General features: G+C 40.1%; 1 protein-coding gene across 1 annotated transcript in view; it reads left to right on the top strand.

Annotated features, from left to right (window-relative positions):
* Window positions 1–26,027, top strand: part of AFF3 (AF4/FMR2 family member 3) — a 315,282-nt gene that overhangs the window by 181,335 nt on the left and 107,920 nt on the right. Inside the window, exons 5-7 of the mRNA XM_015850512.2 lie at window positions 4,000–4,086; window positions 9,667–9,703; window positions 14,924–14,975. Coding sequence (XP_015705998.1) covers window positions 4,000–4,086; window positions 9,667–9,703; window positions 14,924–14,975 — 176 coding nt within the window. The remainder of the gene's footprint in view (window positions 1–3,999; window positions 4,087–9,666; window positions 9,704–14,923; window positions 14,976–26,027) is intronic.

Raw genomic sequence — 26,027 nt, 5'->3', positions numbered from 1 at the left:
GTAAAATGGCCTCAGGTTGCGCCAGGGTAAGTTTAGGTTGGATATCAGGACAACGTTCTTTACAGAGAGGGTTGTTAAGCACTGCAAAAGGCTCCCCAGGGAGGTGGTTGAGTCACCATTCCTGGATGTGTTTAAAAACTGTTTGGATGTGGTGCTCAGGGACATGATTTAGCGGAGGGTTGTTAGTTATAGTACTACAGTTGGGTTTTGGTTGGACTTGATGATCTTTGAAGTCTTTTCCAACCTGAGTTATTCTACGATTCTATGATTCTATTTGTATCTAAGCAGTCCAGCTAGGACTTAATTCTTCTATCTAGAAATGCTTTGCACATTTCTGGACCCCAAATGGCACTCAGTGGTTCCTTTAGCTAACTCTGTCCAGACTCAAAGGTTAACATAACCAAATTGGTAGAAAGATGTAAACCTGATTAAAGTTAGCCCTTTATCTTATAAGGGCTGGAACATTATTCAGTGCAAGATGCTTCAGAATTATTTTTTGTTTAGTTTATGACTAAAAAAAAACAAAAACCTGCATTTGATGCAGAGTTAATTTTTTTGTGACTTTCATCAGTACACTTCAAACCTTATTTTCAGTCTGGTGGCTACTTTATGCCGATCCCAAGCACCAGAGGCAGATAGGGTAGCTGACCTCGAAAGAGAAGCTGTGCTTGAAATTTTATTTTAACGCTAAAAGTTGAGTCCTTTTTGTTTAGTTAGACAGTTGCTTCTTGGTCTTACCATTTCAAGCATTTCACACCACGTACTGAAAAAAGATCTTGATGTAATCACACACCACCATGCCTTTAATCTGTATCAAATACCTGCAGATAGAGTCTAAAATCAGAAGGGTTGGTGCACAAGGACATATTCTTCACTTGTTTTTGCTTGCCATTGAAGTTGCTGGAAACCTCAATTTTTTCTCCTATTTTTTTGTGATCCTTTTCTTGGCAATCAGAAGGAGGCTGTGCCCATAGTTAAATATTTCCCTTTCCAAAAAATATTTTACTGGATTTAAAACTTATCACTTGACGGTTTGTGGATATTTTTCATGTAGTGTTTTCCAATTATATATATATATGTGTGTGTGTGTGTATGTATGTATATGCATATATATATATGTATATATATACCTATTTCTAATCTGATTTCATTTCCAAATCGTCTGAAATCCAAATGGTAGCAATATACACATCATACGAATAGAATTCATCATGTTATTCTGAGAAAATCACATTCTGATCTTCGTGATAATAGCAGTTATTAACCGTGGCAAGTATCAGTGATATTTGTACAACTTTGTGTCAGAAATGGTTACATTAAATTTAAATTATATAGAAAACTTTATTATGTACCACAACTGCAAGTATAAAGGGAAGGGANAAAAAAAAAAAAAAAAAAGTTTATTAAAAAAAATATAATATTCAGTCATTTGTGGTATATAAGCAAGGTGGGACAGGATAAACCAGAACTATCAAAAAAAAAAAAAGAGAGGAAAAAGAAAAAAAAAAAAAGAAAAAAAAAGACTATTAGGGCCATTTTTCATTGAAGTGTGGATGAGAAATAATCTTGGAGAAAAGAAGAAATGAAAGATTTTGATGTGTCAAAAAGAAAGGTCACCCTTATTTTTAATCAGCCTTCTCATCCTTTCCATGGATGAAGGTATCATTGTCAGACTTGGGCAGGCAAGGTGGGAGGGAAGAGTTCTGCTAACAGATTGGTTTCTTCACGGCACATAGCAGACCTCTCAGAAGATGTTTCCGTGAAGGTGACAGTGGGGGTCAGCCGCAGTATAACCTACAGGAACTGCTGTCTGGGCAAATGGAAATCATAAGCACCGAGCAGTGTATTTCACAAGAAGGATGGCTTTAGGTCAAAACCACTAGATGTTCCCATCCCAGTCTGGCTGGCCCAATTCTTGATGGAGGTAACATAAGACATCGCCCTTCAAAAGAAGGGGCCACGTGCTTATTTCTTAGTCATGTTTTGAGGCTCGGCACTTCAGATTGTTGGGAAAAGCACTTTGGGAATGGAGTTTTACAGGTGAAAACGCCTTTGGTCTGTGCACACAGCACTTCATTTTCTAGAAAGTAAGCAAATGATTGTGTGAAAGAAAACAGAGAAAAATGGATGAGAAACAAATCCATTTTTAGATCACAGCCCTAGGATTAAATGTCACTATTGCAACTCTGCTTTCTGCCTATTTACTGTCATAAACTCTTACAGTTGGAATATTTCTCAGTATGTAATTCATTCATCTTTTGAAAATAATAGCACTTACTCCAGGTACTTGTAGCAATAGGTCTGCTCCCTTCCAAATGGCAAGCTGCTTACCAGTGTTTCAGCTTGCCTGTGTTTAAAGAACTTACTGTACATTAAAACATACTACATAGTGCTATTGCTGCCACTTACCAGATAAGCAAGTCATAAGATGAACAGTCTACCTCAAATAACTGAAAAGCAAAATGGTTCTGATACTGAAACTGCAAACCAGATGATGCTCGGATTAGAGGTATCCACATAGATTACTGAAGTCTAATAAATCATGTCATTTTTTCCCCTCAAATAAAATAAAAGAATGCAGTTTTTATTAGAAAATAAACTGTTTATCAAGAATGCTTTAAAGGTGACATTTATTACTAATAAACTGCTTTGAAAGAGCTGAACTGCTCATTGGCAGAAGAGGCAGAGACTTCCTTCTGTGTGAAAAATGCACCATGCTTGCAGGGTCAGGAAGCACTTCCATCAGCACTACCAAAGGGTGGGCGATAGGTTCACCCACATCTTTCTTCAACCAAGAACATTCCTCAAACAAGAAATGACTCATGGAAATCCAACTCTGGTTTTATTTTGGGAGTGATCATAGATCTCAGCATATGCCCTTGGAATATTGCTCAGAAGCCATTCCAGAGTCAGATAATGGTAGCAAAAGCCAGGAAAGCATCTGCTAGGCAAACTCTTGATAGTGTCAGCAAGCCTGCTGCTTAAGGAGGATGTGGTTTCCTCTTCAGTTCTTGAAACTTGTGGGTTGACTCTTCGGGGTTGTCGTGCTCCACACTGCTTCTCATATTAACTCCGTTAAGTTGCTGTGTACCAAATATTATGGCTGTTGCTGTTGAACATGTCAAAAAAACATGTCCATCCTACAGCAGCCTACACAAGACAGGAATATGAAGCTTCTCTCTTAACAAATCATCTCTCATCTGAAGTGTTTAATTCACACTTTAGCCCCCTCCTTCCCAAATTCAGACTTGCTTTAGAGTCTAACTCATCCATCCCTTACTGGTAATAGCATTGAAGGTGAGTCTGCCAGCTACCTGAGTCTGGGTCAGAAAAGGCTGTGTGAGAGTCTAAGCTACATGCATCTCTTCGCTATTAAAAGATGTATTTTGAAAACACACAGGAAGAAGGCAAAGGTGGAGAGCAGCGCACTTCATTTAGAGCTTGTTGCATGGCCGTGACCTGCAGAACACAAACAAGTGGCAGTTATGAGCTTATTCCATTCCTTTAATATAAAAAAGAAAATTGTAGGAATTAACCACTGGGCAAGTTCAAAGTGTTAAACATTTATCATTCTGACCTTGTCTGTGAAATCTATTTTGTGATTAGTCCATAGGATGTACCTCATTACTTGATCATAAACTGAGATTTCTGTTCCCATACTGCAAAAACAAGAATCCTCTATTATTCTCAACAGGCAGAATACATCTCATGATTAAAATGTGGATGCTGATTGTCAGAAAAATCAAACTTCTTGCACTTAAGATACATTAACTATTCAGGAAAATGAAATGGTGCTTAAGAACTGCTCTCAAGAGTCTGCGATAAAAATCAATGTAGCTCATGTATTATCTAGGTTATATGTAAACTGGGCATTTCCTAGAAGTTACAGTAACTTTTGTTTTCCTCTACCCAGATATCCATGCTAGTGATATACTATTATTTTTTTTCCTATTCCATTGAACTTCTAAATACAGTTTGCTATGCAATATTGTTTTTCAGGAGATGACCCATTCTTGGCCTCCTCCGCTGACTGCTATTCATACACCAGGGAAGGCAGAGCAAAGCAAGTTTCCCTTTCCAAACAAGGTAAGAGATGTAAGAGCCTACACCTTTAAATATGACTTTATGAGCTCTGGTTAAGTATGTGAGGGCTCTGGACTGAGGCTGATGCAGTGCTGATAACCTTGGCCACGTGTGTGTCATCATCCTCTGGCTTTTCCCTGCTTACAGACTCTGCATCAGTACATGGTCTTGTTTGCATATTTTCTGGCCCTCACATGTTGGTCACAGCTTCCTTGCCATAGGGAAAAAATACAGGCATCCCTGGTGGGGTATCCAGATATGGTGACTCTTGTGGGCACTTGCTGAGTCTCCTGACTGAGGCACTTGCTGAGGCTTCAGAGCACAGAGAGCTGCAGTAAATCAAGAAGCTCCTGCTTATCCCCTTGCTTCCACTTCACTTGGCTTCAATTAAGCCATCAAGGGCTGAGACAGACTTTGCTGATCCACTGACCTACATATCTGGGGGCTGATGAGTGGGCAGACATGCCCTGCCACCAAGTTGGCTTTGGGAATAGATTTGCTCCAGAGGCAGAGTCCAGTGCAGTGATGCCCGGAGGACCCACAGAAGCATTTGACAGTAAAGTATTTGCCTGTTCAAGTCCAGGAGCAGGGGACCACAGCGTCCTTGTCCCAAAGAACCAGTGCCTCTGTTTCTGTTGATGGTCCTTTGAAACCAGCTCCATCCACTACTGTATGTGTATCACAGGAAACATATAGTGTAGCACAGCGAAGCTTATGGGGAAACCACATTGTTTGTACTTGGTAAATCAGGAGGGAAGGAGGTCAGCTTTTCTATGCAAATGCCAATAAAAATTTCTCATGGTATCATCATATACAGTTTATATGCCACAAGCATTTGTCATGAAGTATCCAAGCTTGAAAGATAATACTGATGCTGTTTTTAGCCTTTTTACTGTTAAAGCAACTTCCTTTGGTAACTGTTAGTCCATTCTTCAGAATTTAGTGAATAGAATGATTATAACCACAAAGCCAAGAAAACATCAGGGTTTGCCTACAGTAAAACAGCTTTGCCATGGATGATAGTGTCATGAATTTGAAGTACCAGGGGTGTTAACCAAAACAGCTCTGGCATGTTATAAAAGAAAAAAAGAAGGAAATAACTCACTGCCTTTGCTCAATGAAGACAGACAGTTGATTGAAGGTGGTAGGTGGACTATAGGCTTCTTAAGTTAAAGTAAGTCCAGCAGAAGATGAATCAGTGACTTACCAGCCAGTAAAATGTTCAGATGTGAATGACAAAACCAAAGTGATGTTTGCAGTTCAGCAGTTTCTGCCACAATTATTACCATGCAATGTGTTTGTATAGCATGTGTGCAGATGCATATGGTCAAGTTATGCCCCTATCAGCATATGTATGTGACCATCATTAATGCACTTCCTCACTAGTAAATGTATTGTGATAAATATAGGAGTAGCAGAACCATGGACTATAGGGCTAAGATATGTGAATAATGGCTGATATTGACTTTCTCATCTTCTCTCTGCCTGTTCATCCATCTCTGTGGGAAATAATCCGATAGCATGAACTGCAGAGCTGTTTCAAAGATCAACCATTCATTTTTAAAATGCCTTTTCTAGTTGGTTGCCTTTTCTCTTACCAAAGTAGAATTCCCATTTTATTTAAGCATAGGATCGACAAGATTTTGTCTAATGGTATATGCACATACTTTAGTAATATAATGACGCCAACACTTTGTTCTGTCCTTGGTGGCCTACATAGTCAGAAAATAGAGTGCTTTACACAAGATAGAGAAGAAATACCTAGAAGTACATTTTCCTCTTGGAAAAACCCTGCATTGCTGGCCATAAAATGTGATAAATTTAGACACTGTATCTTCTTAATATTTTTAAATAATTAAAATGTATTTCTTTCACCTCCTCTGGACCCAAACGTTTGCAGGCTCAAGAAGGCATCTGCTTTTCAGGCTCCAAAATGCAAATAATGATTTCCTATTTTTTCAGTCATGTTTTCAAAATATTCATAAGCTAAGAACTGCTTCTCACGTAGTGTAGCGGAAAAATCTTTCTTGGATTTCACAGGAGAGAACTCCATAACTCCTAGGAAGCTTCCCTACTGATAAGCTACATAGCTGTTTCAAGATGAAAACTAAGAAATAAAGTACGACCACACACTACGCTGTGTGAATAGAACATTACTCAGAAAGATAGTCCTGTCAGTCAAGCAGTGGCCAAGGACAGCGAAGAGGCTAAAAGGCTAAATTTGGGTCATTGTCTCCTTCTCTCCATCTCTCCTTCTCCATGAAGTGAATGATAATGTGACTTCATTTCCAGCCTTTATGGAAGTGTTGAGACATCAGTTCAGATCATTTGCAAAGCATCTTCCAGACTTACTCTGTAGGAGTAGATAGGCTACAATCCTTTGATAGAAATTATTGCCAGATATAAAGATATTCACAATCATAGGAATGAGAAAGAGAATCTTGTAAGACCCTTACCTTTCTGCAAGGATACAAATCATTCTTACTTTTCTGTCTATAAGAAATGAGTGCCAGTATCATTAGTCTCTGTATCTACCAAATTACTTTTCACCTATGACTCAAGTAATCAGTGATCTGACAGTTTGAAACTTGAAATTTATTAATTAGGCTATTAAAGTTGCAAAGGCCACAGGAACTATAGCTGGACTTACTATGAAATCTGTCTAGAAATAAAAACTAATAACTGAGTTTTGTATATCACAAATACAACAGGATTGCATTTTTGAAACCGTGCATGTGGATAGGCCCAGCCATATAACTCTACATGCTCTGCAGATGGGAGGGTGTATGTGCATATGCTATACATGTAAAAAAAATCAGACCTCACTAATGCTGGAGGTCTGCATTAATCCACAGGAATGGAAGGAAAACCAGTGTCAAGTTTGAAGTGCTTGCTACTGCCCAGTAGGTTTTCCAGTACAGTGCTGCTGGGTGAGCACATGCAGAGAACTGTTCTTTATGTAACAGAGGGCATAAAGTTGCATTTCAGTGTTAACTTTGAATTTTCTTTCTCTGTGGAATTAATTTGTGTTCTTGAATTTAGTAGGAAGGAGCAATGATTGTTTCTTTATGCCTTGTTTTTCAAAGCTTAAGGATAATTGAATCAGTGTGTGAGTTGACAGCCTGCATGTACTTTCGTCTCTCCAATCTCTGTCACACTTTGTTATGAACAAATGGCTAGGCATTATTTGATTGTAATTTTATTAAATACATCTTAATAAATAAACTTTAAATGAATAATTAAATTTGGTAAATAAGAGCTCACTTGATGCTTGTGTGAATCAGCTTTCATGTTCAGACATTAATTCTCTACTCCAGCATGAAGGAAAAAATGCTGTTATTTCTGCTGCTACCTTTGCTCTCTTTTTTCATTTTTACTGTGGTTTCATGTCTGGAAAGTTTGATCAGGTGTTTGATTTCTGTTTATGTGTGTGTGATATTATAGGATCAGCCATCATTTTGTTTCTTGGGAATTAATTTATCCACCCAGGGAAAATTGCTATCTTGTCACAAAAGTATGGATTGATTATTCTCAGAAGCTAAATTATAATAATACTGTTGTCTTTTCAGTGCCCAACTCATTTACTTTTTCCTTTCTTGTTGATTTTAACAAGATGAAGTAAATGCATTAGAAAAAAAGAAAAAAGAAAAAACTCCAGAAGTGAGGACTTCACCTCCTTTTTAAGTTACACAAAGATATTTTTTTTCCTACCTCAGTAAGAATCTTCTCCACTTCACAGCAGTATTTTTATTAGCCTTTTTATTTGGAAAAACTGGCTGAAAATGAAGAAATTTCTTATAAAGAATCAGTTAAAAGAAGTGAAAATGTTACAACTCCCGTGTTTTGCAAATGTGAAATCTGAGGCACAGCACAGTCAGTGGCAAAGGAAAGATACCATAATAGACAGTTAAAAGGGGAGGGTGCATTCTTTCTGAAGCTGATGAAAATGTAAAAGAGTGAACATTTTCCTTGCTCAACAGTTTTGAATAATCTCACAAACTCAGGATATCTCCATCAAATAATTCTCTTCCCCAGAACAGAAAACAATTTCCCCACCTATAGTTATAAAAATTCACTACTCCAGAAACTGACTGTACTCTAAGAGCCTACTTCTACTGGCAGCCTGGTTGACTAGCAGAATAACACTTAAATTCAACTGTATGTATCATTACAGTCCAAAGTTGGGAGTTTCAAATAATTCAAAAATTATTGTTAGCATATGAAACCTGGTACAGATATTTTTCTACTGTATATGAAGATGGGAACTCCTAATACTTGTCCCAGAATTTAATTTCTCCCATGTCAGGTACATGTGGTGTCACTGAACTGCAGATGTATGTCATGCCATAGAATCTGTACATATTAAAGCCATGTAGTCTAGAATCTTCACTCCAAAGCAAATAGTGCAGCTGGAGAGGATCTGACCAGCCAGGCCTTGGAGACCTCGAAGTCCTCTGTTCAGCCAACCTCTATCTGGAGGTGCCAAACACTTGGACCCTGCAGCCCCTAAGCCATGTTTCTACAGAATCCAGCAGTAAAATTTTAGCTTGACCAAGTCCTCTTATTCTTGAATTTTCTGAGCACTTGCAGTGCCTTTTCTCAGATCTCTACCAGGGAGTTTTTGATGGGAGGTACCTATGTGAGGCCTAGTGAACAAGTGAAAAGATGGCACAGACAGAAGTTGGTTAAAGAGTGAAAAGGAGATATATTTTAAGCATGCACTCCTGGTTTTGAATTTGCATTTATTTATTTTTTTCCTAAAATTTAAGAACCAGACACTAGATATAGTTGAAGACCAGGTGTTTGTTTCATAGAATTTTTATGTCATCCTCATATACCATTACCTACAAAACTGTTCTTATTTTTTTCTTTTTCAGATTCAGATGAATAAATAGATCTCTTTGATTCTACTCCTTGTATTCTTATTCTTTTTACCTCAGTTTAAATATATTTTCATTGCAGATTCTATTATTATTTCCATTGCACCTATATGTTTCTTTCACATTTTTATGAATGTAAACAAATTCTGTGATTAAAATATTTGAACATTTGTTTGTGAAGAAGAAACAGTCTAATTTATTGCACCATACTCATAAATATTAGAGTTGTGATTCAAGGTTGACCTTGGAATCTCAGGGACCCAGAACTAAAGTGTGTATTTCCATTCTCCAGTGCTGTCAATATCAGCATGTAAGAAGCAAAGATCAGCTGTGCTACTACTTCAGGAATCCAATGGCCCATGAAACAGAATTGGTCTTCCTTCTGTCTTCTCATCTAAACTTGTAGAAAATAATAGATGAGATTGGGTTGATCAATAAATGAACAGTAAGCAGGAGACTGGTAATAGCTGTGCAAGGAATTGTGTCATTAGAGGATTGTTGTGAAATAAGTTTTCAAGCCTTCTGATTAAAGCATTTTCAAAACAATATCGGATTTATTCCTGTAATTGAAAATGACTTTTAAACAGAATGATCAATTAACAGTGCTGTTTGTGCAGTTAAGGTAATGCTCAAGCAAGTATTGAAGCTAAAGTTTGCCATAAAAATAATACAGTGTACCTTTTTTTCTGTTTTTTTTTTGCAGGAGTCACAACAGGGATCTACAGGACACAGCAATACAAGTAAGTACCAGTTCATTTGTGGTTGCACTGGTGGAGAGAATGACAGTGACTGTGAGAACCAAGGGACTAAAACGAAAAAAGTAGTAGATAGGCACAGTGCAGAGTTTCAGCAAGCAGTACTCATTTTTAGCCAAATGGCAGGAACTGAATTCAAGAACAACTATTGAAACACCAAATCTTTGGTGGACTGGGAATTAAAAAGGATTCACTTATAGAATCATAGAATCATTAAGGTTGGAAAAGACCACTAAGATCATCTAGTCCAATCATCAGCCCATCACCACCATGACCACTAACCCATGGCTATTTCATTATGATGATGGGAAAGACTGGAATAGCAAAAGAATGGCTTTTAAAATACCAGAGAAGAGCTGATCCAGTTGCTTGGGACAGGGCACTGCCAAATCCAGACTGCAGAGAAAATGATCACTCATCTTTTATAGGCAATGGTATATTTTGTGACTATTGCACTGTGAAGAGATACAGAAATCCTGCCAATGTGATACCAAATAATACCTCAAAGACCATATGGCCGTAGGTCTTTTCTAGCTAGAAAAACAAAAACAAAAAGCAACAAACAAACAACTTAGCAGCTGGATTGAAAGGAAAGATTGAATTGTTCCATGAAACAAAGTATTAATCCTCTCCCTTGACACCTCTGACTGTTGTTAATGTTGTCTTGCATATTAAAAATACATGATCCTACCCTGCTCTCAATGTAAAATCATCTCAACCAGAAGAACTATTTTGTTAGTTTCTTGACCTGACAGCCAGTACAGAGCCCTGTTTGCAAATTACAAAGCTGTGACTGAAGATGAAAAATGCCCTGAGCTTGTAGGTAGGGCTTTGAAAGTGTCTGGTCACCCACTGCGTGAGGGAGAATACATCCAACAAGACAAGCCTGGGAGACGTAGGCTATTAAAACTGTGCAGCTCTTTGCCAGGGAAAGGTCGGCAGGCAGAAGTTGATGTTGTGAAGAAACATGCAGTGGTGTCACTTAATTGCCAGCATCAGTTTGATATTGCTGTGAGGACCAGCAATAAGAAAATAATAAAAGGCAAAGGGGATGAGGTTCTGTCAGAAAATAATGAATACAGTAATGAGAGAAGGAAGCACAAAGAGGCCATAATGGAAAGGGCTATGCAAACATGCAAAGAGTCATGAGCATGACAAACACACAAACTGAGCTGTGGGCTTTACCATGACATCGGAGGCCACAGCGTTTGGATAGCTTTGATCATAGTTCCATTTCATTTATTTCCTTCTTGCAACACTTTAATAAAATAAATTGTTCTGCAGATCTAATGAAACCTGCTCTCCTGTGGATTAAGAAAGTAGCTCTGCTTCTTTACATCTTTCCTCTGCTCATTTCTCCTCACTAGTTCCAGTTCCTCCATCAGCAATCCCACATACTGGTACCTTCAGTTTCTTATCTCCTTATTCATTCTGCTCAGTAAAATCAGTGTATGTCTGCCACTGGGTTGGAACTGTACTTGGTCCTGGTTAGTTGGCTGGATGGTGGCAACCACACCAAAGAATGGCTGAGCCCACGCAGAAACACTTTCTGCATTGGTATTGAATGTTAGGGTTGCTGTCTGACACCGACTCACAACTCCAAACATTTTGGAGGAGTCTGACTACCTCTGAGATATGTATCTATCAGGATTCCTGTCAGGATATGAAAATAAGTCACAAAATAAAGCACCATTAGGTAGCATAAGAGACAGACCTTATAAGTCCTGTACAACAAACCCGAAGGAAATCCAAGTAAAAAAGATCTGGATGTGAGGCAATGCTAGCAAATGGCTCCATATGGGAAAGAAATCTAATAGTCTATATACTGCATTATCCAAAGGCACATCTTCAGTTAGCTGGCATTCCCCACTGCACCATGTCTTCCATGGAGTGGCTCTTAAGTCTCTCATTTGCAATGTTTTTACTTCTATTATTAACAATGTCTTTCTCATTTGCATTTCTCTCATCCTTCCCCCACAAGGAAATCAAAGCATTTTAAAACCCTTAATGGATGAAGTTATTCTGCTCTGTTAAAATACGTATTATTTATCCCTGTTATCCAGAGAGGATAATTTACAATGGTTAGGTTGAGTGATTCACCTGAATTTCTTCCACTATTCAGCAGGGAAATTCTACAAAATTCCACTTGAAATTTATTTTGAAATGGGAGAAAAACTGGATGTATTCCATCTGGTTGTATTTAAAAGAATTAAGAAATGAGTTGTGTGAGCCTGTCTCATCCTGATTTTCTTTTCTTAAATGTTAGGAAGAGTCTGCCCAGGGAGGCAGTGGGGGTGTTTAAGAACTATGTAGATGTGACACTGAGGGACATGGTTAGTGGGCGTGGTGGTCATGGGTTAACGGTTAGGCTAAATGATCTTAGTGGTCTTTTTCAATCTTACTGGTTCTATGTTTCTATGATAATAGGTAGTTGAAATTCAGTGATAAGACTTAGTACAAGTTAGCAAAGAATTCTCAGGTCTGTGGCTAAGGATGTGAGGGCTGATGTTTTCCACATGCATGTGGAAACGTGGAAGCATGCACATACGTACACTCCAGCATGTGGACACGTGCATTTCCACACTCAATTCAGAAAACATATACGAGGCATAGCACCTGAAGTGAAGTGTGCTAACAGCAGCCCTGTAAAAGAAGTGAGGTAGGTAGCATATCCTTTGTTAATTCCCACCAGACTAAGATAAACTGAAGACCCCACAAATTTGCCCATTAAAAAGGAACCAGAGTTAGAGTGGATTTAGTGGATTTAGTTCAGCAGATGCTCAGTGGTGCTCACACTGTAGTACTTGCATGCATGTCAGGTTACATGAAAAATGGAGATACAATTCTTGGTCTAGCCAAGAGCAAGCGTGGGGAAAAAAAAAAAAAAACAAAAAAACAAGTTGCTCTGACAGATAATTCCTTTTTACATATGCTTTTCCAGTAGCTTATCAGTACCATATCTATGACATTCAGCTATGCTTAGTCTATACACATTTCTCATATTTCTATTATTCAGTCAAGTGTGAACAAAGTTGGTATGAACTGATAAAGCTTTAATGACCAGATTTTCTACTCCGATAGGCTGGAGTGATGCATTTCTAGCATCCTCAAAAGCTTCATCCTCCCCCTCCGCAAAGAAGTATGTAAAGTGACAATTAGCATTAAAGCAGCTGCAAATGCTTACTGTAGGGTAATTCATTAATATCCAGTTTGGCTAAATTACAGAGATTCCCTTTTCACTCAGTCCTCACAGTACTTGTGCTGTTTCCCTCTCTATATTAACACACGTTGCTGAAAGTAGAACTTAAGTGAACTCTGCTGGCAAAGCACTAAGGAATCCATATGCTGCCTCACACTTAAACAAACCAGTGTGTTCATGGTAAGAATTCATCATTTATTAAAAAAATCTAAGTTACAAATAGACAATCTTTGAATACATGCCAACTGTTACTGTTGGTTTCTTGTTCCAAATTACCATAACACAGATGAGCTCCAGGACTCCAGGCTGACAAACGTACACTGTAGCAACAGCTTTCTAGCCAGGAGGTTTGTCAACTGGATATGCTTTCTGAAGTCTGTTAAAAGTGGAAAGTGACCTAGAGATTATGAACTGGATTTATTCCATTCTGTTTGGCTGCCTAGCTTACGTCTATATTTTAGGTGCCTTAAGCTAGAGGTCCACAGAGAGACAGTGGTGTTTCCAAAGACAATCAGATCTCTCCACAGCCTTTTTGCTAAAGTTTAAGGACAAAAAAAGGTACAAACTCTTCCACGTGGGAGGATGAGATGCAAGCATCACAGCAAGGTGTTTGCACTACCCAGAATTTCCTTTAATTAGATCCTTATTTCCAGAAGATCGCCATCTAGATCAAGTGCTTTAGATGATTTCTGCACAGCACTGGAAGGACACTGATGGCAAAACTCTGCCTCTTCATAAAGTAACAGCGAATTTTCAAGAGGCACCCCTTATAGCTATTGCTGACACTCTAATGCTATACAAAAACTGAGGGTGAAGACTTTGGCAGCAATGAGTGGGTGATACATAGTGCTCACATGCATAGAATGCATTGGGGGCTGGTCTGTGACACACTCAAGCCAGTGACAAGGGAGCACTGGAACAGTCTGATGAAAACAAGCACTTCTCACATTTTTTTCAGAAGACACAGGTGGATTTTGGATTAATAAAGCTCGTTAAAAGGTAGCAGAGGAAAACACATGCATTAGTAATCCAGTCACACTCAAGCTCTGCGTCTCTTTGCCTGCTAGGACACATAAACCTATACATAGACAATACACAGGGGAGACAGCAGCTGCAATTGCGAGGTCTAGAATTCAAGGACAAGGTGATTCAAGTGGATCAGTCTACCCTGGTCACTCAAGTTAGACCTAAAGAAAAATCTTACACTGAGGTGTAACTCCTTCCGGTTTCTCAGATAGATGAGTGTAGCAAAGTAGAACCACCTTTTTAAGGGGGATGAAAGAGGGAAAAGGTCTTGGCTTGACCTACCAGAACAGTATTACCATATCAGCTAGCAGCTTTCCTGGTGTCAGAGTTTCTGGACCCAGGAAGGTGATCATCACAAGCTGTGTGAGTCATAAGGAAACATAAAGAAGGGGGTGCCCTCGAGCCTATGATACTTCTCAGGTATTCAAGTACCTGACTTCTACTCAGTTTGGGTCTGTATGCCAAGTTATCCCCTTCTTGCACAAAATAGCACCACTCATTTGTAGACACATGTTCCAGTCACTGCCTTTGCAGCTCCTTCTAGTGCTGTTCTACTTCGTACAAAATACTCACAGTTCCTGGAGCAGGCCATGGAAGCACATGCATGTTGGCTGGAATGTACTATCAGTAGCAGAGCTGTAGGGCACTGGAGAAAACCTCTCCATGGCTCCAAACTCTCCTGTCCCTAGTAAAACTTGAGTTGTTCAAGTCTTTCTGTCCTCTAAGCAGCCTCTCCTTTAGAGTTTCTTTACCTAATATTGACAGAGTACACGTGCCAGTGGAAAGAAAAGTCAAGCAGGAGTAGACTCCCAGGTTGTAAATACTCCTGCAGTGCCCCGGCATTATGACTACCACAACAGCATTCTCTGCTTGTGGTGAGAGCAGTTGGTGTTAGCAATGAGTAAAACTTTGACATGTCACATCTGAACAGTTTCCATATTTACCCAATTCTGATGTCAATTTCTTCTTCTCTTTTAAAGGAAAAAGTGATGTAGAGCCAAAGAGTCCAGAGAAAGGCGCAACACATACATCGTAAGTCACTTCTGCCTTTATGATCAAAAAAAGCGTCTATGTTTTATCAGATTGGTTGGGCAATATTGAATTTGTCCATTTGTTTTCATTAAGATAAAGCTCTTTCACTGATGCTGTTCTTAGAAAGGCTTTTTAGATAATGACTAAACATTAATTATTCCTAGAACTTTTGCATGCTGGCAAGTCAGAGATCTTCACAAGCGAAATGGCTCCCTATCACACTGAGTAGATATGAAATGATTTCTGTGGGTGTGAGAGGCTGCCCTTTATAACCTGACTTCAGCATTACCTTAATGCTACAGGAGTTTGTCACACTTGCAAAAAAACGTCATGTCACATATGCCTTTGATGTACTGATGTAATTTTAAAAGACTGCAGTCTGCAGCTTCACCTCTGAATTACTTGAAATCCAATTACAGTTATCTCTGGTCTCTCACGATTTTGTTGATGTTTTTGAATTAACAAAAGAAGTCGAGAAATAGATAGGAACAGGCACTTGTAATATATCAGTGTTCACCTTCACTCTGGTGCAACAATAGAAGACTTTACCATTTTTAACTCTAGTATACAAAGAGCAGAATTGTTTTGCCAACATAAACCAGTCTATAAAACAGATGGGCTGCAAGTTAAAAAATATATATAAATAACAATAGTCTTCCAAACTGAGCTAGATAAGTGAATTCCCCAAATATTTACCATGCAGAAGCAGTATGAATTTCCACTAAGCCATTCACCTTTTTAATCCCATTTGTGGGAGTCAAGTTCCTGTAAGTCAGTCATGTGAATTTTAGAGTGCATCTTCTCTGTAATTTATGTCTCCCGATTCTCGTTATTTAAATTCAGAGCGTTACATCATGTAAATCTCACAAGGTGTCACCATTTGTCACATGGTCAAAAGTAGTCACAGAAGGAGGTACAATAACAGTGATTTATGGTGGGATGTTTTCATTTCTGCTGCAAATACGCATTAAAAACCTACTGGAAATGAATCTAGAAAAAGATTTGACATGGTGTAAGAAATGGCTTGTCCTGTGGATTGTGTTGTGGAATGTAATTACAGCCTGTGAGCTTATTTAGCCAAACTTATTAAATGAATTAAGCATTAGCAGCCTTATGCCTTCTGATAGTATGATTGCTGGGAATGGTTAATAGAATGATTCCAATAATTATCATTTTTAAAAATAGTATTGCAATAAAGACCGAAAGAAGAAGGGTTTTAATGCCATCTGGAGGTATTTTGGAGAAATGAACACATTTATTTTGCTGATATTTAGCAATACGTAAACCATAAGCCATCCTCCACAGTGGTTTTGCTAGTCTGGCGGTATTTTATTTATGAGGAATGTTCTTAACTTTCCTTTCTTCTTTATCAACTTGAAACCCCCTAACAACTCTGGGCCCAGAATAGAGGTGCGTGGAATCATAGACTCACAGAATGGTTTGGGTTGGAAGGGACCTCAAAGCCTACCCAGCCCCCAACGCCCACTCTGGGCATGGCTGCCCCCCACGAGCTCAGGCTGCCCAGGGCCCCATCCAACCTGGCCTTGAGCGCATCCAGGGATGGGGCACCACAGCTTCTCTGGGCAGCTGTGCCTGTGACCAGGGTTAAGAGATGTGCTCCAGTATCTGTCTTGGTTTCAACTTGAGACTGCCCAGTGTGCCACACAGAGTGACAGTTTAAATACAGCAGACTTCAAAATCTGAGTGTGAAAAGTTCCTTGCCTAGTAAGACATACTAGTGTGACCTTCTGAAATCATCTGCTTGTCTATTGCATGCAGCGTACTTAGAATGCTTATCTTTGCCTTGTTGCTAATGCTAGAGCCACCTCACAGTAGATACTGGTTCCGAAGCAGCAATGACTTCCACCACCGCAGTGCACACAGCTGTGCACAGATGCACACTGAGAGGCCATACCAGAAGGACTCTGTCTTTCTGTCACATGGCCATGCCCTGAGTCCTGGAGGAGGGATGCTGAGGAGGAGCCACAGTGAGAGGTGGCACCTTCAGTGCTGGCTGGGAGAAACTGCGGGGAGCCAGAAGGAATGCTGTGTGGATTCATTTCACCATGAATTATTGTTTCCTGTGAAAATGAAACAAACAGCGGGCAAAAAAAAAAAAAAAAAAAAAAGCAAAAACACAAAGCAAGGCATGCTGGCCCAGATAAAAATAACAGAAAAGATCGGGAGGAGCAAATTAATGTTTCTTTCTTGCAAATGTCTTTTTTATTTCCCTCAGGCATGTTACAAGCCACACACTCAAACCAAGCTTATATGACTCAGTGGCAGTTAATTCATCCTTGGTGTAGATTTACAGCCACCATCCAAAGATTATTTATGCCGCTTCAGAAGACAGGTTGATTGCCCTCCTGAATCAGGCAGTGAGGTGCTCGTGAATCGAGCATTTACATCAGGTCTCCCCTCAAGGATTCCTCCTACCTGGCCCACTGGGCTCCTGGGGCTCAAAACCAGGTGTTCCTCTGGAGCAAAAGGGATGAAGGTGCTGCTTGCGTCCTCTGAGGGCATGGAAATCTGGGGCACAGATGTGTGCTTTGCTGCTCAGAGGAGTTTGGGTGCAAGAAATGCATCGTTCCGAAGAGCATAATGTGTAGCTTTTTTGCAGGTATACGTTAACTCTCTGGATGGACTCTGGTGGGACCTGGCTCTCCACTGATAACAATATTATACATTACAAAACCACTATTCTTTGGATGATTCACATTAGTTGATGCAACAACCTAATTAGGTAGATAAATAAGGGCAGCCATTACAATGCTAGAGATAACCGAGATTAATGTAAGAGAGTGAGAATTATGCAAAACCGTGGAGGAAGAGCAGAAGCTGGGCAGAGTCTTTGTTCCTTTTGCACAGCGCTGCTATAGCCCTCATTGCATCAGCATGCACAGAAAACATCTGAACTGGCACTACACGATGGCAATAAAAGGTGCAAACAATACAAAGGTGTTAAGCTGTCTTGAGTCTTCTCCAGCTGATTCATGTTCCATGTAATGGAATGCTTTTAAAGCCATAAGAGTCCTGGATTTGAAGGGTTTTTTGTTGTACTCAGTATGTACAGCTCTCTATGGGCCATCTGATTACAACTTCCTTGCACATTTCTAAATGTATAGAACTGTTCAGAAGTATCCAGCAGTTTTGTTAAAAACACCTAATTTTTATGAAAATACTCCCCACTACCTCAGCCTTACCAGTTGTAGGATGGAGGAGAATGTTAAAGAGGAGTGGAGACCGAGTGCTCTTTTTCAGGTTTTTTGGGGGATCTTTTCACTAAACCTTAGAACACCACACTTGAACATCTTAGTTGTATAAAATATCAATGCGAGGAAAAAATATTCCAACAAGTTCCTGTGTTTCAGAGGGTCCAGTGGTGCCACAGCAAGTCCCCACTGCGCTGGAAGTCTGAGATCACCCACCTTCCCACACACAAACTGCAACAACAACCCAAAAATGGCACAAATACACAAAGCACCCAAAAAAAAAATTCCCGCTCTTGGGATGATTTTTGAAGTACTGCCTGTTGTAATGTTCTTAGTACCTTTGTGTTTATAAATGATCTCCAATTCAGACTACCCAAGGTTAATCATGCCTGACTGTGATTCACTGCTATGCATTTACCTCAACATTTCTTGTATACTTAATGATACCAGCACTAGCAATGAGATACCTTGCTGCTGTCTCTTTATTTTCCCTCCCACAATTGTTTTCATGCCGAGCTGCTCCAGATTTTTCCCTCCCTTTTTACAAGAGAATTAACCAAGATTGAGGGAGGCTTTTATAATTTATGGCAGTTATGCAAGTTTTGTCCTTTCTAATACACTCTGAAAATCACAGAGATCCTGATATGTGTGTTCCCTTGTTTGCCTTTGCCAGGCAGAAATAGATGTTGGCACCAGTCTCTAGCAACACTTGGAGAATAGTTTGCTCAGGGGAGCTTCATTAACTGTACTAACTTCAGCTGTTTCCAAGCTGCCTATTTGCAGAGATTAGTGCTACAGTCCCTTGCCCATCCTGTTGCTAACATCATTCTCATCACCCTGATTCCCCTGGGGGAAGAAAATAGGAAACAGGTAATTGGAGCAATGTCACTGTTGTTCTTCTTTGGTTCAACCTACATCTGTACTGGCACAGAATCATAGAATCACAAAATAGTTTGGATTGGAAGGGATTTCAAAGCCCACCCAGACTCAGCCTCTGCCATGGGCAGGGCTGTCCCCACCAGCTCAGTCTGCCTAGGGCCCCGTCCAGCCTGGCCATGAGCACCTCCAGGGATGAACCATCTACAACTTCATTGGACAACCTGTTCCATCAGCATCAACATCACCTATTCATTTCTTGCCTTTTCTTTCTCTCTTAAGTCTTACTCCTTATATCTACAGTGTGATAGCACAGCGAAAAACTCCCGCTAGTTCCCCATTTTGCAGATGGGAAAACGAAGTCAGGGGAATTACAAGCCACTTCCAGGCAGCAGAGTATCATTCTCAAATACAGGAGATCAGGCTAAGTGCTACCAATACACCATTGTGCACTGAATCCCTGAGGAGCTTTTTTTTCCACATCTGGCTGCTGTCTGATCATGAGCCAAAGCCTTAAGTCTCTCAAGCATCCACTGAGCACCAGAGTTGGAAGAGGAGTCCTAATCCCACCTCACTTCACCAAAACACCTGGTGCAAGTTATTTAAAGTTAGCCTTGGCTTTCCCCCATCTAAAATAATAATTAGGCTGCCATGAAGACCAGCTCATTAATACTTGTACAAAGTGCTGAAAAACACAGGGTTCTGTAAAAAATGGTTATGGATTACTCACCCAGAACACTAAAGGAAATGAGGGGTAGGTTAAGTTTTTAAAGACAGACTCGAGCAGTAAGTGGTGAATGTCCTAAGCAGTGCCAGCAGCAGGGAGGGGCTGGGTGCAGGGGGATTGTACTGTCCCTCCCAAGTAACTACAGACCTAGAAGGCTTTGGCATCCCGTGCCCTGACACCATTGCACCATCCTCCCCCAGAGTTTCAGACACAGTATTTTGAAGCAGTTGCCACCCAACTAAAATTAGGATCTCGCTTTCATCTCAGGGCACCTGAGGGAGGAATGGTGGTGAATGGGGGGCAAAGCTTGAAAGATCAGTTCAGTGACACATCTTAGACATCCTTCTGTTTGCATGACACAAGGACTGTAATGGACCAGTAGAATCAGAAAATAGTTGAAGGTCACGAAGAACAGTGGAAAGAATGAAATCCATGCAACTGTGGACGGTGGCACCAAAAAAAAAAAAGTTACCCACACTTTTCTGGGATATAATCCATGTTTACTTTCCAGATAAGATAGCAGGTTAACTTTCCAAATAGCAATCCACAGCGCTGGGAGTTTGGGGCATTTTCAAGAGCAAGGACATCTACAGTAGGCATTTGTCTGTGATTTGGTGATTTTACTTTCAGTAAATCTATGGACCATGGTGAGAGTATCAGCCTGGTGGTGAGTCACAGCTGGGTCTCCTCCACTAAAAACACAACTTCCAAGGGGTGATAGGGAATTAAGAAGAGAACTGTTATTTTTTAAGATGCTTCTGAAGGCACCGGTTACACACTGTGTCATCAATGGCTTTTGTGACATTTCTAAGACATACTGTAGTCCATACTAAAAGAAAAAAAAAAAAAAAAGAAATACCATAATGAATGAAAGAAGTGTTCTTTGCAGTGATGGAGGTCTTGAAAACCATAGAAATGAAAGTCTGGTGTTTATCCATGAGCCAAGTAGCTGGCAGAAGAAGAAGGCTGGCTTCATCGCACTATCCCACCTGTTTACTTGAACCGGGGCTTGGGGAGCTAACTCCTAACACTGCCAGGTTGTCAGTGCTCAGCCAGTCCAGCAGGAGCAGCTACAATCTTAAAAAGCACTACTCAGCTCTCAAATTCCCATTAAAAATTTCTTTTTTCCGCTCTCTCCTCTGAAGCATTGCCTTCAAAACGCATGCAGGGTATTTCTCTGTGTATTAAAGACCATTAAAAAATACAACTCCCCTGTAACTTTCTGCACCAAGAGACAGACAGTTTCACCTGTGAGATGCATCAACCGGTTGTTCTGTCACAGTACTGATGTGTTAGGAACTGTCAGTTCCTATCCTTCCCTTAGCATAAATCTTTGGATTTGTGGTATATGATGCTGCTGACAGTCTACAGAAAAATACTGTAAGTTGATACCAACAAATCTATTTTCTTCAAATCCTATAAAGACATTTTCTTGGAAGACATTTTCCCACATGGGTCTTGACTGAATCTGTCTTTGAGGTTTAGCTAAGTTAACAAGGAAGAATGGGTTTGGTGGTTTGGGTGATTTTTTTGCCACATAAAAAATGTAGATGAGTGGCCATCAAAGATGATAAAATCTTCAAAACACATAAATTGTATTAAAATAAACTTAAAGAATTGTATCTATTAAAGATGAGATGGTTTTTATTTGCTGGATTTAGAAAGAAAATGCTTGGAAGCCTAATCTGACCGTAATTGCAGCTATGGTTACCCTAGGATTAAGATTAGCTTCCATTGTGTCTCAATCAGCCAAGAAAGGCCTTATCTGAGATGCCAATAGGGACAGGAACAGGTGAAGTCTAAATAACAACTCTGAGGTCTAGGGAAGTTTGTGATTGACTTTCAAAGGAAGAGATAGGGCTTTCACTGTCCTGTTTTCCAGTGTTAGACTTTTAACAGATATAACCAATGACCAGAAATAATCACTCCTATCGCTGCAGGACTCAGCACACTGTTTTATTTACTAAGTCCCCTCTTGTTTAGCACTTTCCCCTGCACTCTCTGCCTATACTGGATAGAATACCCGCAGCTGCTGCTCTCCTTTTGATGCCACCCCAGACTCAAAGGGAATGGCACAAGATACCCTTGCTTCAAATAAGAAGCACTCAGCACCTTCTGTCCAGTTGGAAAACTCGCTACAGTGCTGGCCATTATTTCTAATTTTGTACCAGGTGACAAATGTTTCACTGACACTTGTGTTCATTTACATCACTTAGAATAAAACCGACCAATTTAGCCCACTGAAATATAGTTAAGATTGAGGAAATGTTTTCCCGTGTTGCACCAAAAGCATATTATGTTTCTCCTAGGCACTGTTTTCCTTGGACTTTGTCATTTGTATGAGACTAATTGGGAATTTTGAATGCGGTATTCGCTCCAAGCGTGATGGTTAAGGAGAGGTTGCCAGGAAAATCAGATGCAAATACCTGGGAGGAACTTGATTTCATCAGACATGCCATCAGAAGCCATCTACTTGCTGTGTATTTTCTTCCTGAAGTAAGAGGATAAACTGGAGCTGGGTGTAGGGCACGTTGTAGTTGCATGGTTCATGTTGCTGGTTTTTCTGGGTTGAAGTTCCCAGTTGCTGTTCTGGAAATCCCACACCTAGGAGAGAGGCTCTGCTGCTGGTGTGAGGGCAGGGAGGGGGGAATGAAACACCACACAGCGTGTCCAGAAGGAGAGAAATGTCATCGGGAATGCTCACATAGCCTGATTTTGTGGGGCTTTGTGCCGTCAGTTGCAGGGTGAGGGGTGACGCGGTGCTGGGCTGAGCCCGTGGCTGGTACAAGGCGAGGTGCAGAGGTAGGGAGACGGAGGAGGAGGGACAGGCAGGGAGAAAGGGAGATAGAGGGTCCTGGCCTCCTGCCAAGGCAAATAACCAACATTTTGCAAAAGAGAAATCCTAAGACTGAGGTCATAGTATGGAAAAAGTCTGTTTCACAGACTCTTTAGCCTGAACGCGAGCCAAGTTTTTTTGTGGTTTTTTTTTTTCCCAATATTTTTTTTTAATGCAGGCATCCTATTAACATTTGAACACTAAAGCTCGTCCAGGAATGGAAAGATTTTGGAATTTTCTGTGCCTTAGTTTTCTACTTTGTTGGTACACATATATACTTTCAATTACGAGAAAGCAAGGCTTTGAATGGGAAGCTGTCTCATTTTACTTTTAAATTATTTCACCACTATGAAGATCAAATTAAGGGTATGTAAAGAAGTGCCTTTTTCTTCCAGAGACTCACAAACTCACCAATATATATATATATAGATAGATATGTATATATATATATAATAATTCAAGCTTGGTGGACAACTTTTTATCTTCCATGCGAAATACAAAAAGATTCTGAAACCAGGAATGGTGATGGATTTTCCTCTGTGTTCTAAAAGTTCTACTGTTCAGCCATTTGTACCTATGATTTTTTTAAGTCTTTGTAGTAGCAAACTGACAACTTCATGACAGTTTGTGTTTTTTGTACCTAACTAAACAAATTATTGAAGCTTTTCTGCCTTAGTCTCTGGGTTTGCATTTAATGCCAGAGTGTGGATATTTTTTAACTGTGGAAAAATAGAACTCCTTGGATCTGTTAGGATGTTATTGCAAGCAAGTTTTGTGGTCTTTGATTTGCTAAGCTACAACTGGAGTCTGCCTTCCTCAGGGTAAGAATATTTCCACATTATCATTTCACCTGTGGCATTATATCTTTGTGTGTATCTTGGCTTTGTGCAGCCTGCTCTTTGTTTAGCATGCAGACAAGCTACATCTCCCCAGAGAGATGTGGAATATATTTATTGGCAATTTAGAATTGATGATAGATTTGACAAGCAAGCAGGGTGATGCACTGATGCTATCAAAGCTGGAGATGAATCGGGACAAAGGTTTGGATGAGGCGTATTGTTCTGGGATTCAAAAGGGTTTTACTTACAGATCATTCCAAAATCAAGGCAACTGTACCGCTGACTTACAAAGGGAAGAGCTTTTCTGAGTTTTTATGAGGAAAAAAACATGGCTTGATTGGCCCACAGACCTTTTATGGCAGAATTACAGCTGACATTTCTGCATGCTGATGTTTATTAGTTTTGTAAGCTATTTTGTCAGGATTCATTTTTTGCTGTTTCCCTCTTTCACATTATAAGCTGTAAGCAGCTGTAGGTAGAGAGGAGGAATATCTTGACATTTTTCCTCAGAGAGACATTCCAAGAGGTGTGTGTGTAATAAATGAAAACAGAAGTGATCTGTTACCTGATGAGCATGTGGACTTACCTTTCATTCGTTTACCTTAGAATTTAGTCTAATTATAGGGAAAAATCCCATAAACTCACCAAAAGCTTTCCTACTGTCAAAGCAAAGAGGACAAATTGAGACAAATAATCTCTTAATAGCATTTAATAGAATGATACAAAGTACAAGCAAAATACCTTGTTCAATGGCCGATTTTTGTGCCATTTTAAGTGGCTGATTCAGAAGGGGGGCTGTATCCAGAGGTCTCTTAGGGAGCTGGGGCAGGTGATGCAGATATGCAATGCAGACATGCAACCTGCCTTGACGTGGTTCAGACAGAGGCCTGGAATGTCCCAGAACATAACCTCAAAAATAATTTGTCATTGCTCTGGTTTGTATCTTTTTTACTAACTGTCGGCGTTAAGACAAAAATTCATGTGGCTGCTCATGTAAAATCCACATGCTTTCCCCATCAGTATAATGTTTGCAGTAAGTGTAATATGAGACACAAACTGCTCAATATTTGCAGTCACTGTCAGCAGCAGCGGTTTCTGTAGACTTCCATGGAAGAAAGGATGAAGTCTTTTGCCAGAAACTGTTAAAAAAGCCTCTGTCACAAAGTAAGGTTTGATCTTGCAAATAATTGCAGACAAACATGATGCTTTCCAGCAGGACTTGCTTCAGCACTATTGTCTGAAAGACCAAATGTTCTTGTGGGTAACTGGAGCCGTGTTTAAGCTTTATTGCTCATCTCCAATTCAGTTAAAAACCATTTCCCCAGCAGCTGCATGCTTTCCTGTGAGCGCTGTCAGTAAAGCAGAATGAGTTATGTCTGTTGAAAAAGCGTCCCATTACAAAATGCCTGCACATGGAGACCAAGGGGAACAAACACAGAACCTGTATATGACCAGGTTTGCTTCTTTTGACAGCAGCCATTAATGCTCTAACCTCCACATCCCACAGTGCAGCACTCTGGCACCAGGGCTGGAGGTAGCTGCATGGTCATTCTGGAGAAGCTTCCTTTCCACTGCTGAAGAGCTCTGCATTGTCAGGCATCACATTCAAGAGGAAGGAGCCTGTCTTTGAGGCTGTCCCATAGGTTTCATTGCTGTCTGGTTGGCTGGTGGCCCTCTCCAGCCCTGCAGCACCCGCAGCAGATTTGTGTGACTGCTGCTGAGCAGCCGGGAATCAGGAACTGAGCTCTGATTCATGGGGCACAGTGGAGAGAAGGGAAAAGGCTGGAGGAATGTTCACAAAAGACTTATCAGCTAAATAGGATCTTAGGAGTTTTGTTACTGCATCTAACACACATCACTAAGCAAATACTAGAACATATATAATGCACAAACAGTGGGAGGTGGTTGAAAAGCTGGATGATGGTTTTAAGATTGGTAGCAGGACCTAAAATACTGATGTTTTCCCAACTTGCATATATTTCATTATGACTGCAGTAGGTGGATGACAACCATCATCCACAGGCATTATGGAAAGATCATAAAAAGTAACAGCCCTCCTTTTAACATGATTTTGATTTATTTTTACCTAGCAGATGTGGCCACGTACATCTTTAGCATGATCCCATTTGGCTCGGTGACATTGCACAGCTATGATTTCTCTATGAGACGATCAACTCATTCTGTGTCTTAAGAACCTAAAAGCTCCAATGCCTAGCTGAAAAGCAAGTGCCTTTTGCTCAAACAGCTTGCATTCTTGTACTTGAGAAAAAATTAAAATCTCATCTTATTTCTTTGTATGCACTTGTCACCCACTCAGAGTTTTATCCAAGTAGATCTCTGGTCCTTTTCAAAGAGCATCTTCAGCATGAGTTGCATTAGCTTTAAAGACTCACCAAGAACAGAGCGGTCCAGGCTGACACTCTTGGTTTCCAGCAGAGTAGTAACTGCACAAGTCTTATCCCACAATCCTGCAGCTCAGTTAATTATTTGATGTCCTAAGAAGCTGCTGCCTCCCAAAGCTAAGGAGAGGGAGCTGCCAGGCCCCATTCCCGTCTCTGGCCA

Source organism: Coturnix japonica, chromosome 1, assembly GCF_001577835.2.
Source record: "Coturnix japonica isolate 7356 chromosome 1, Coturnix japonica 2.1, whole genome shotgun sequence".
Taxonomy (NCBI): Eukaryota; Metazoa; Chordata; class Aves; order Galliformes; family Phasianidae; genus Coturnix; species Coturnix japonica.
This window is presented reverse-complemented; position numbering and strand designations above follow the sequence as displayed.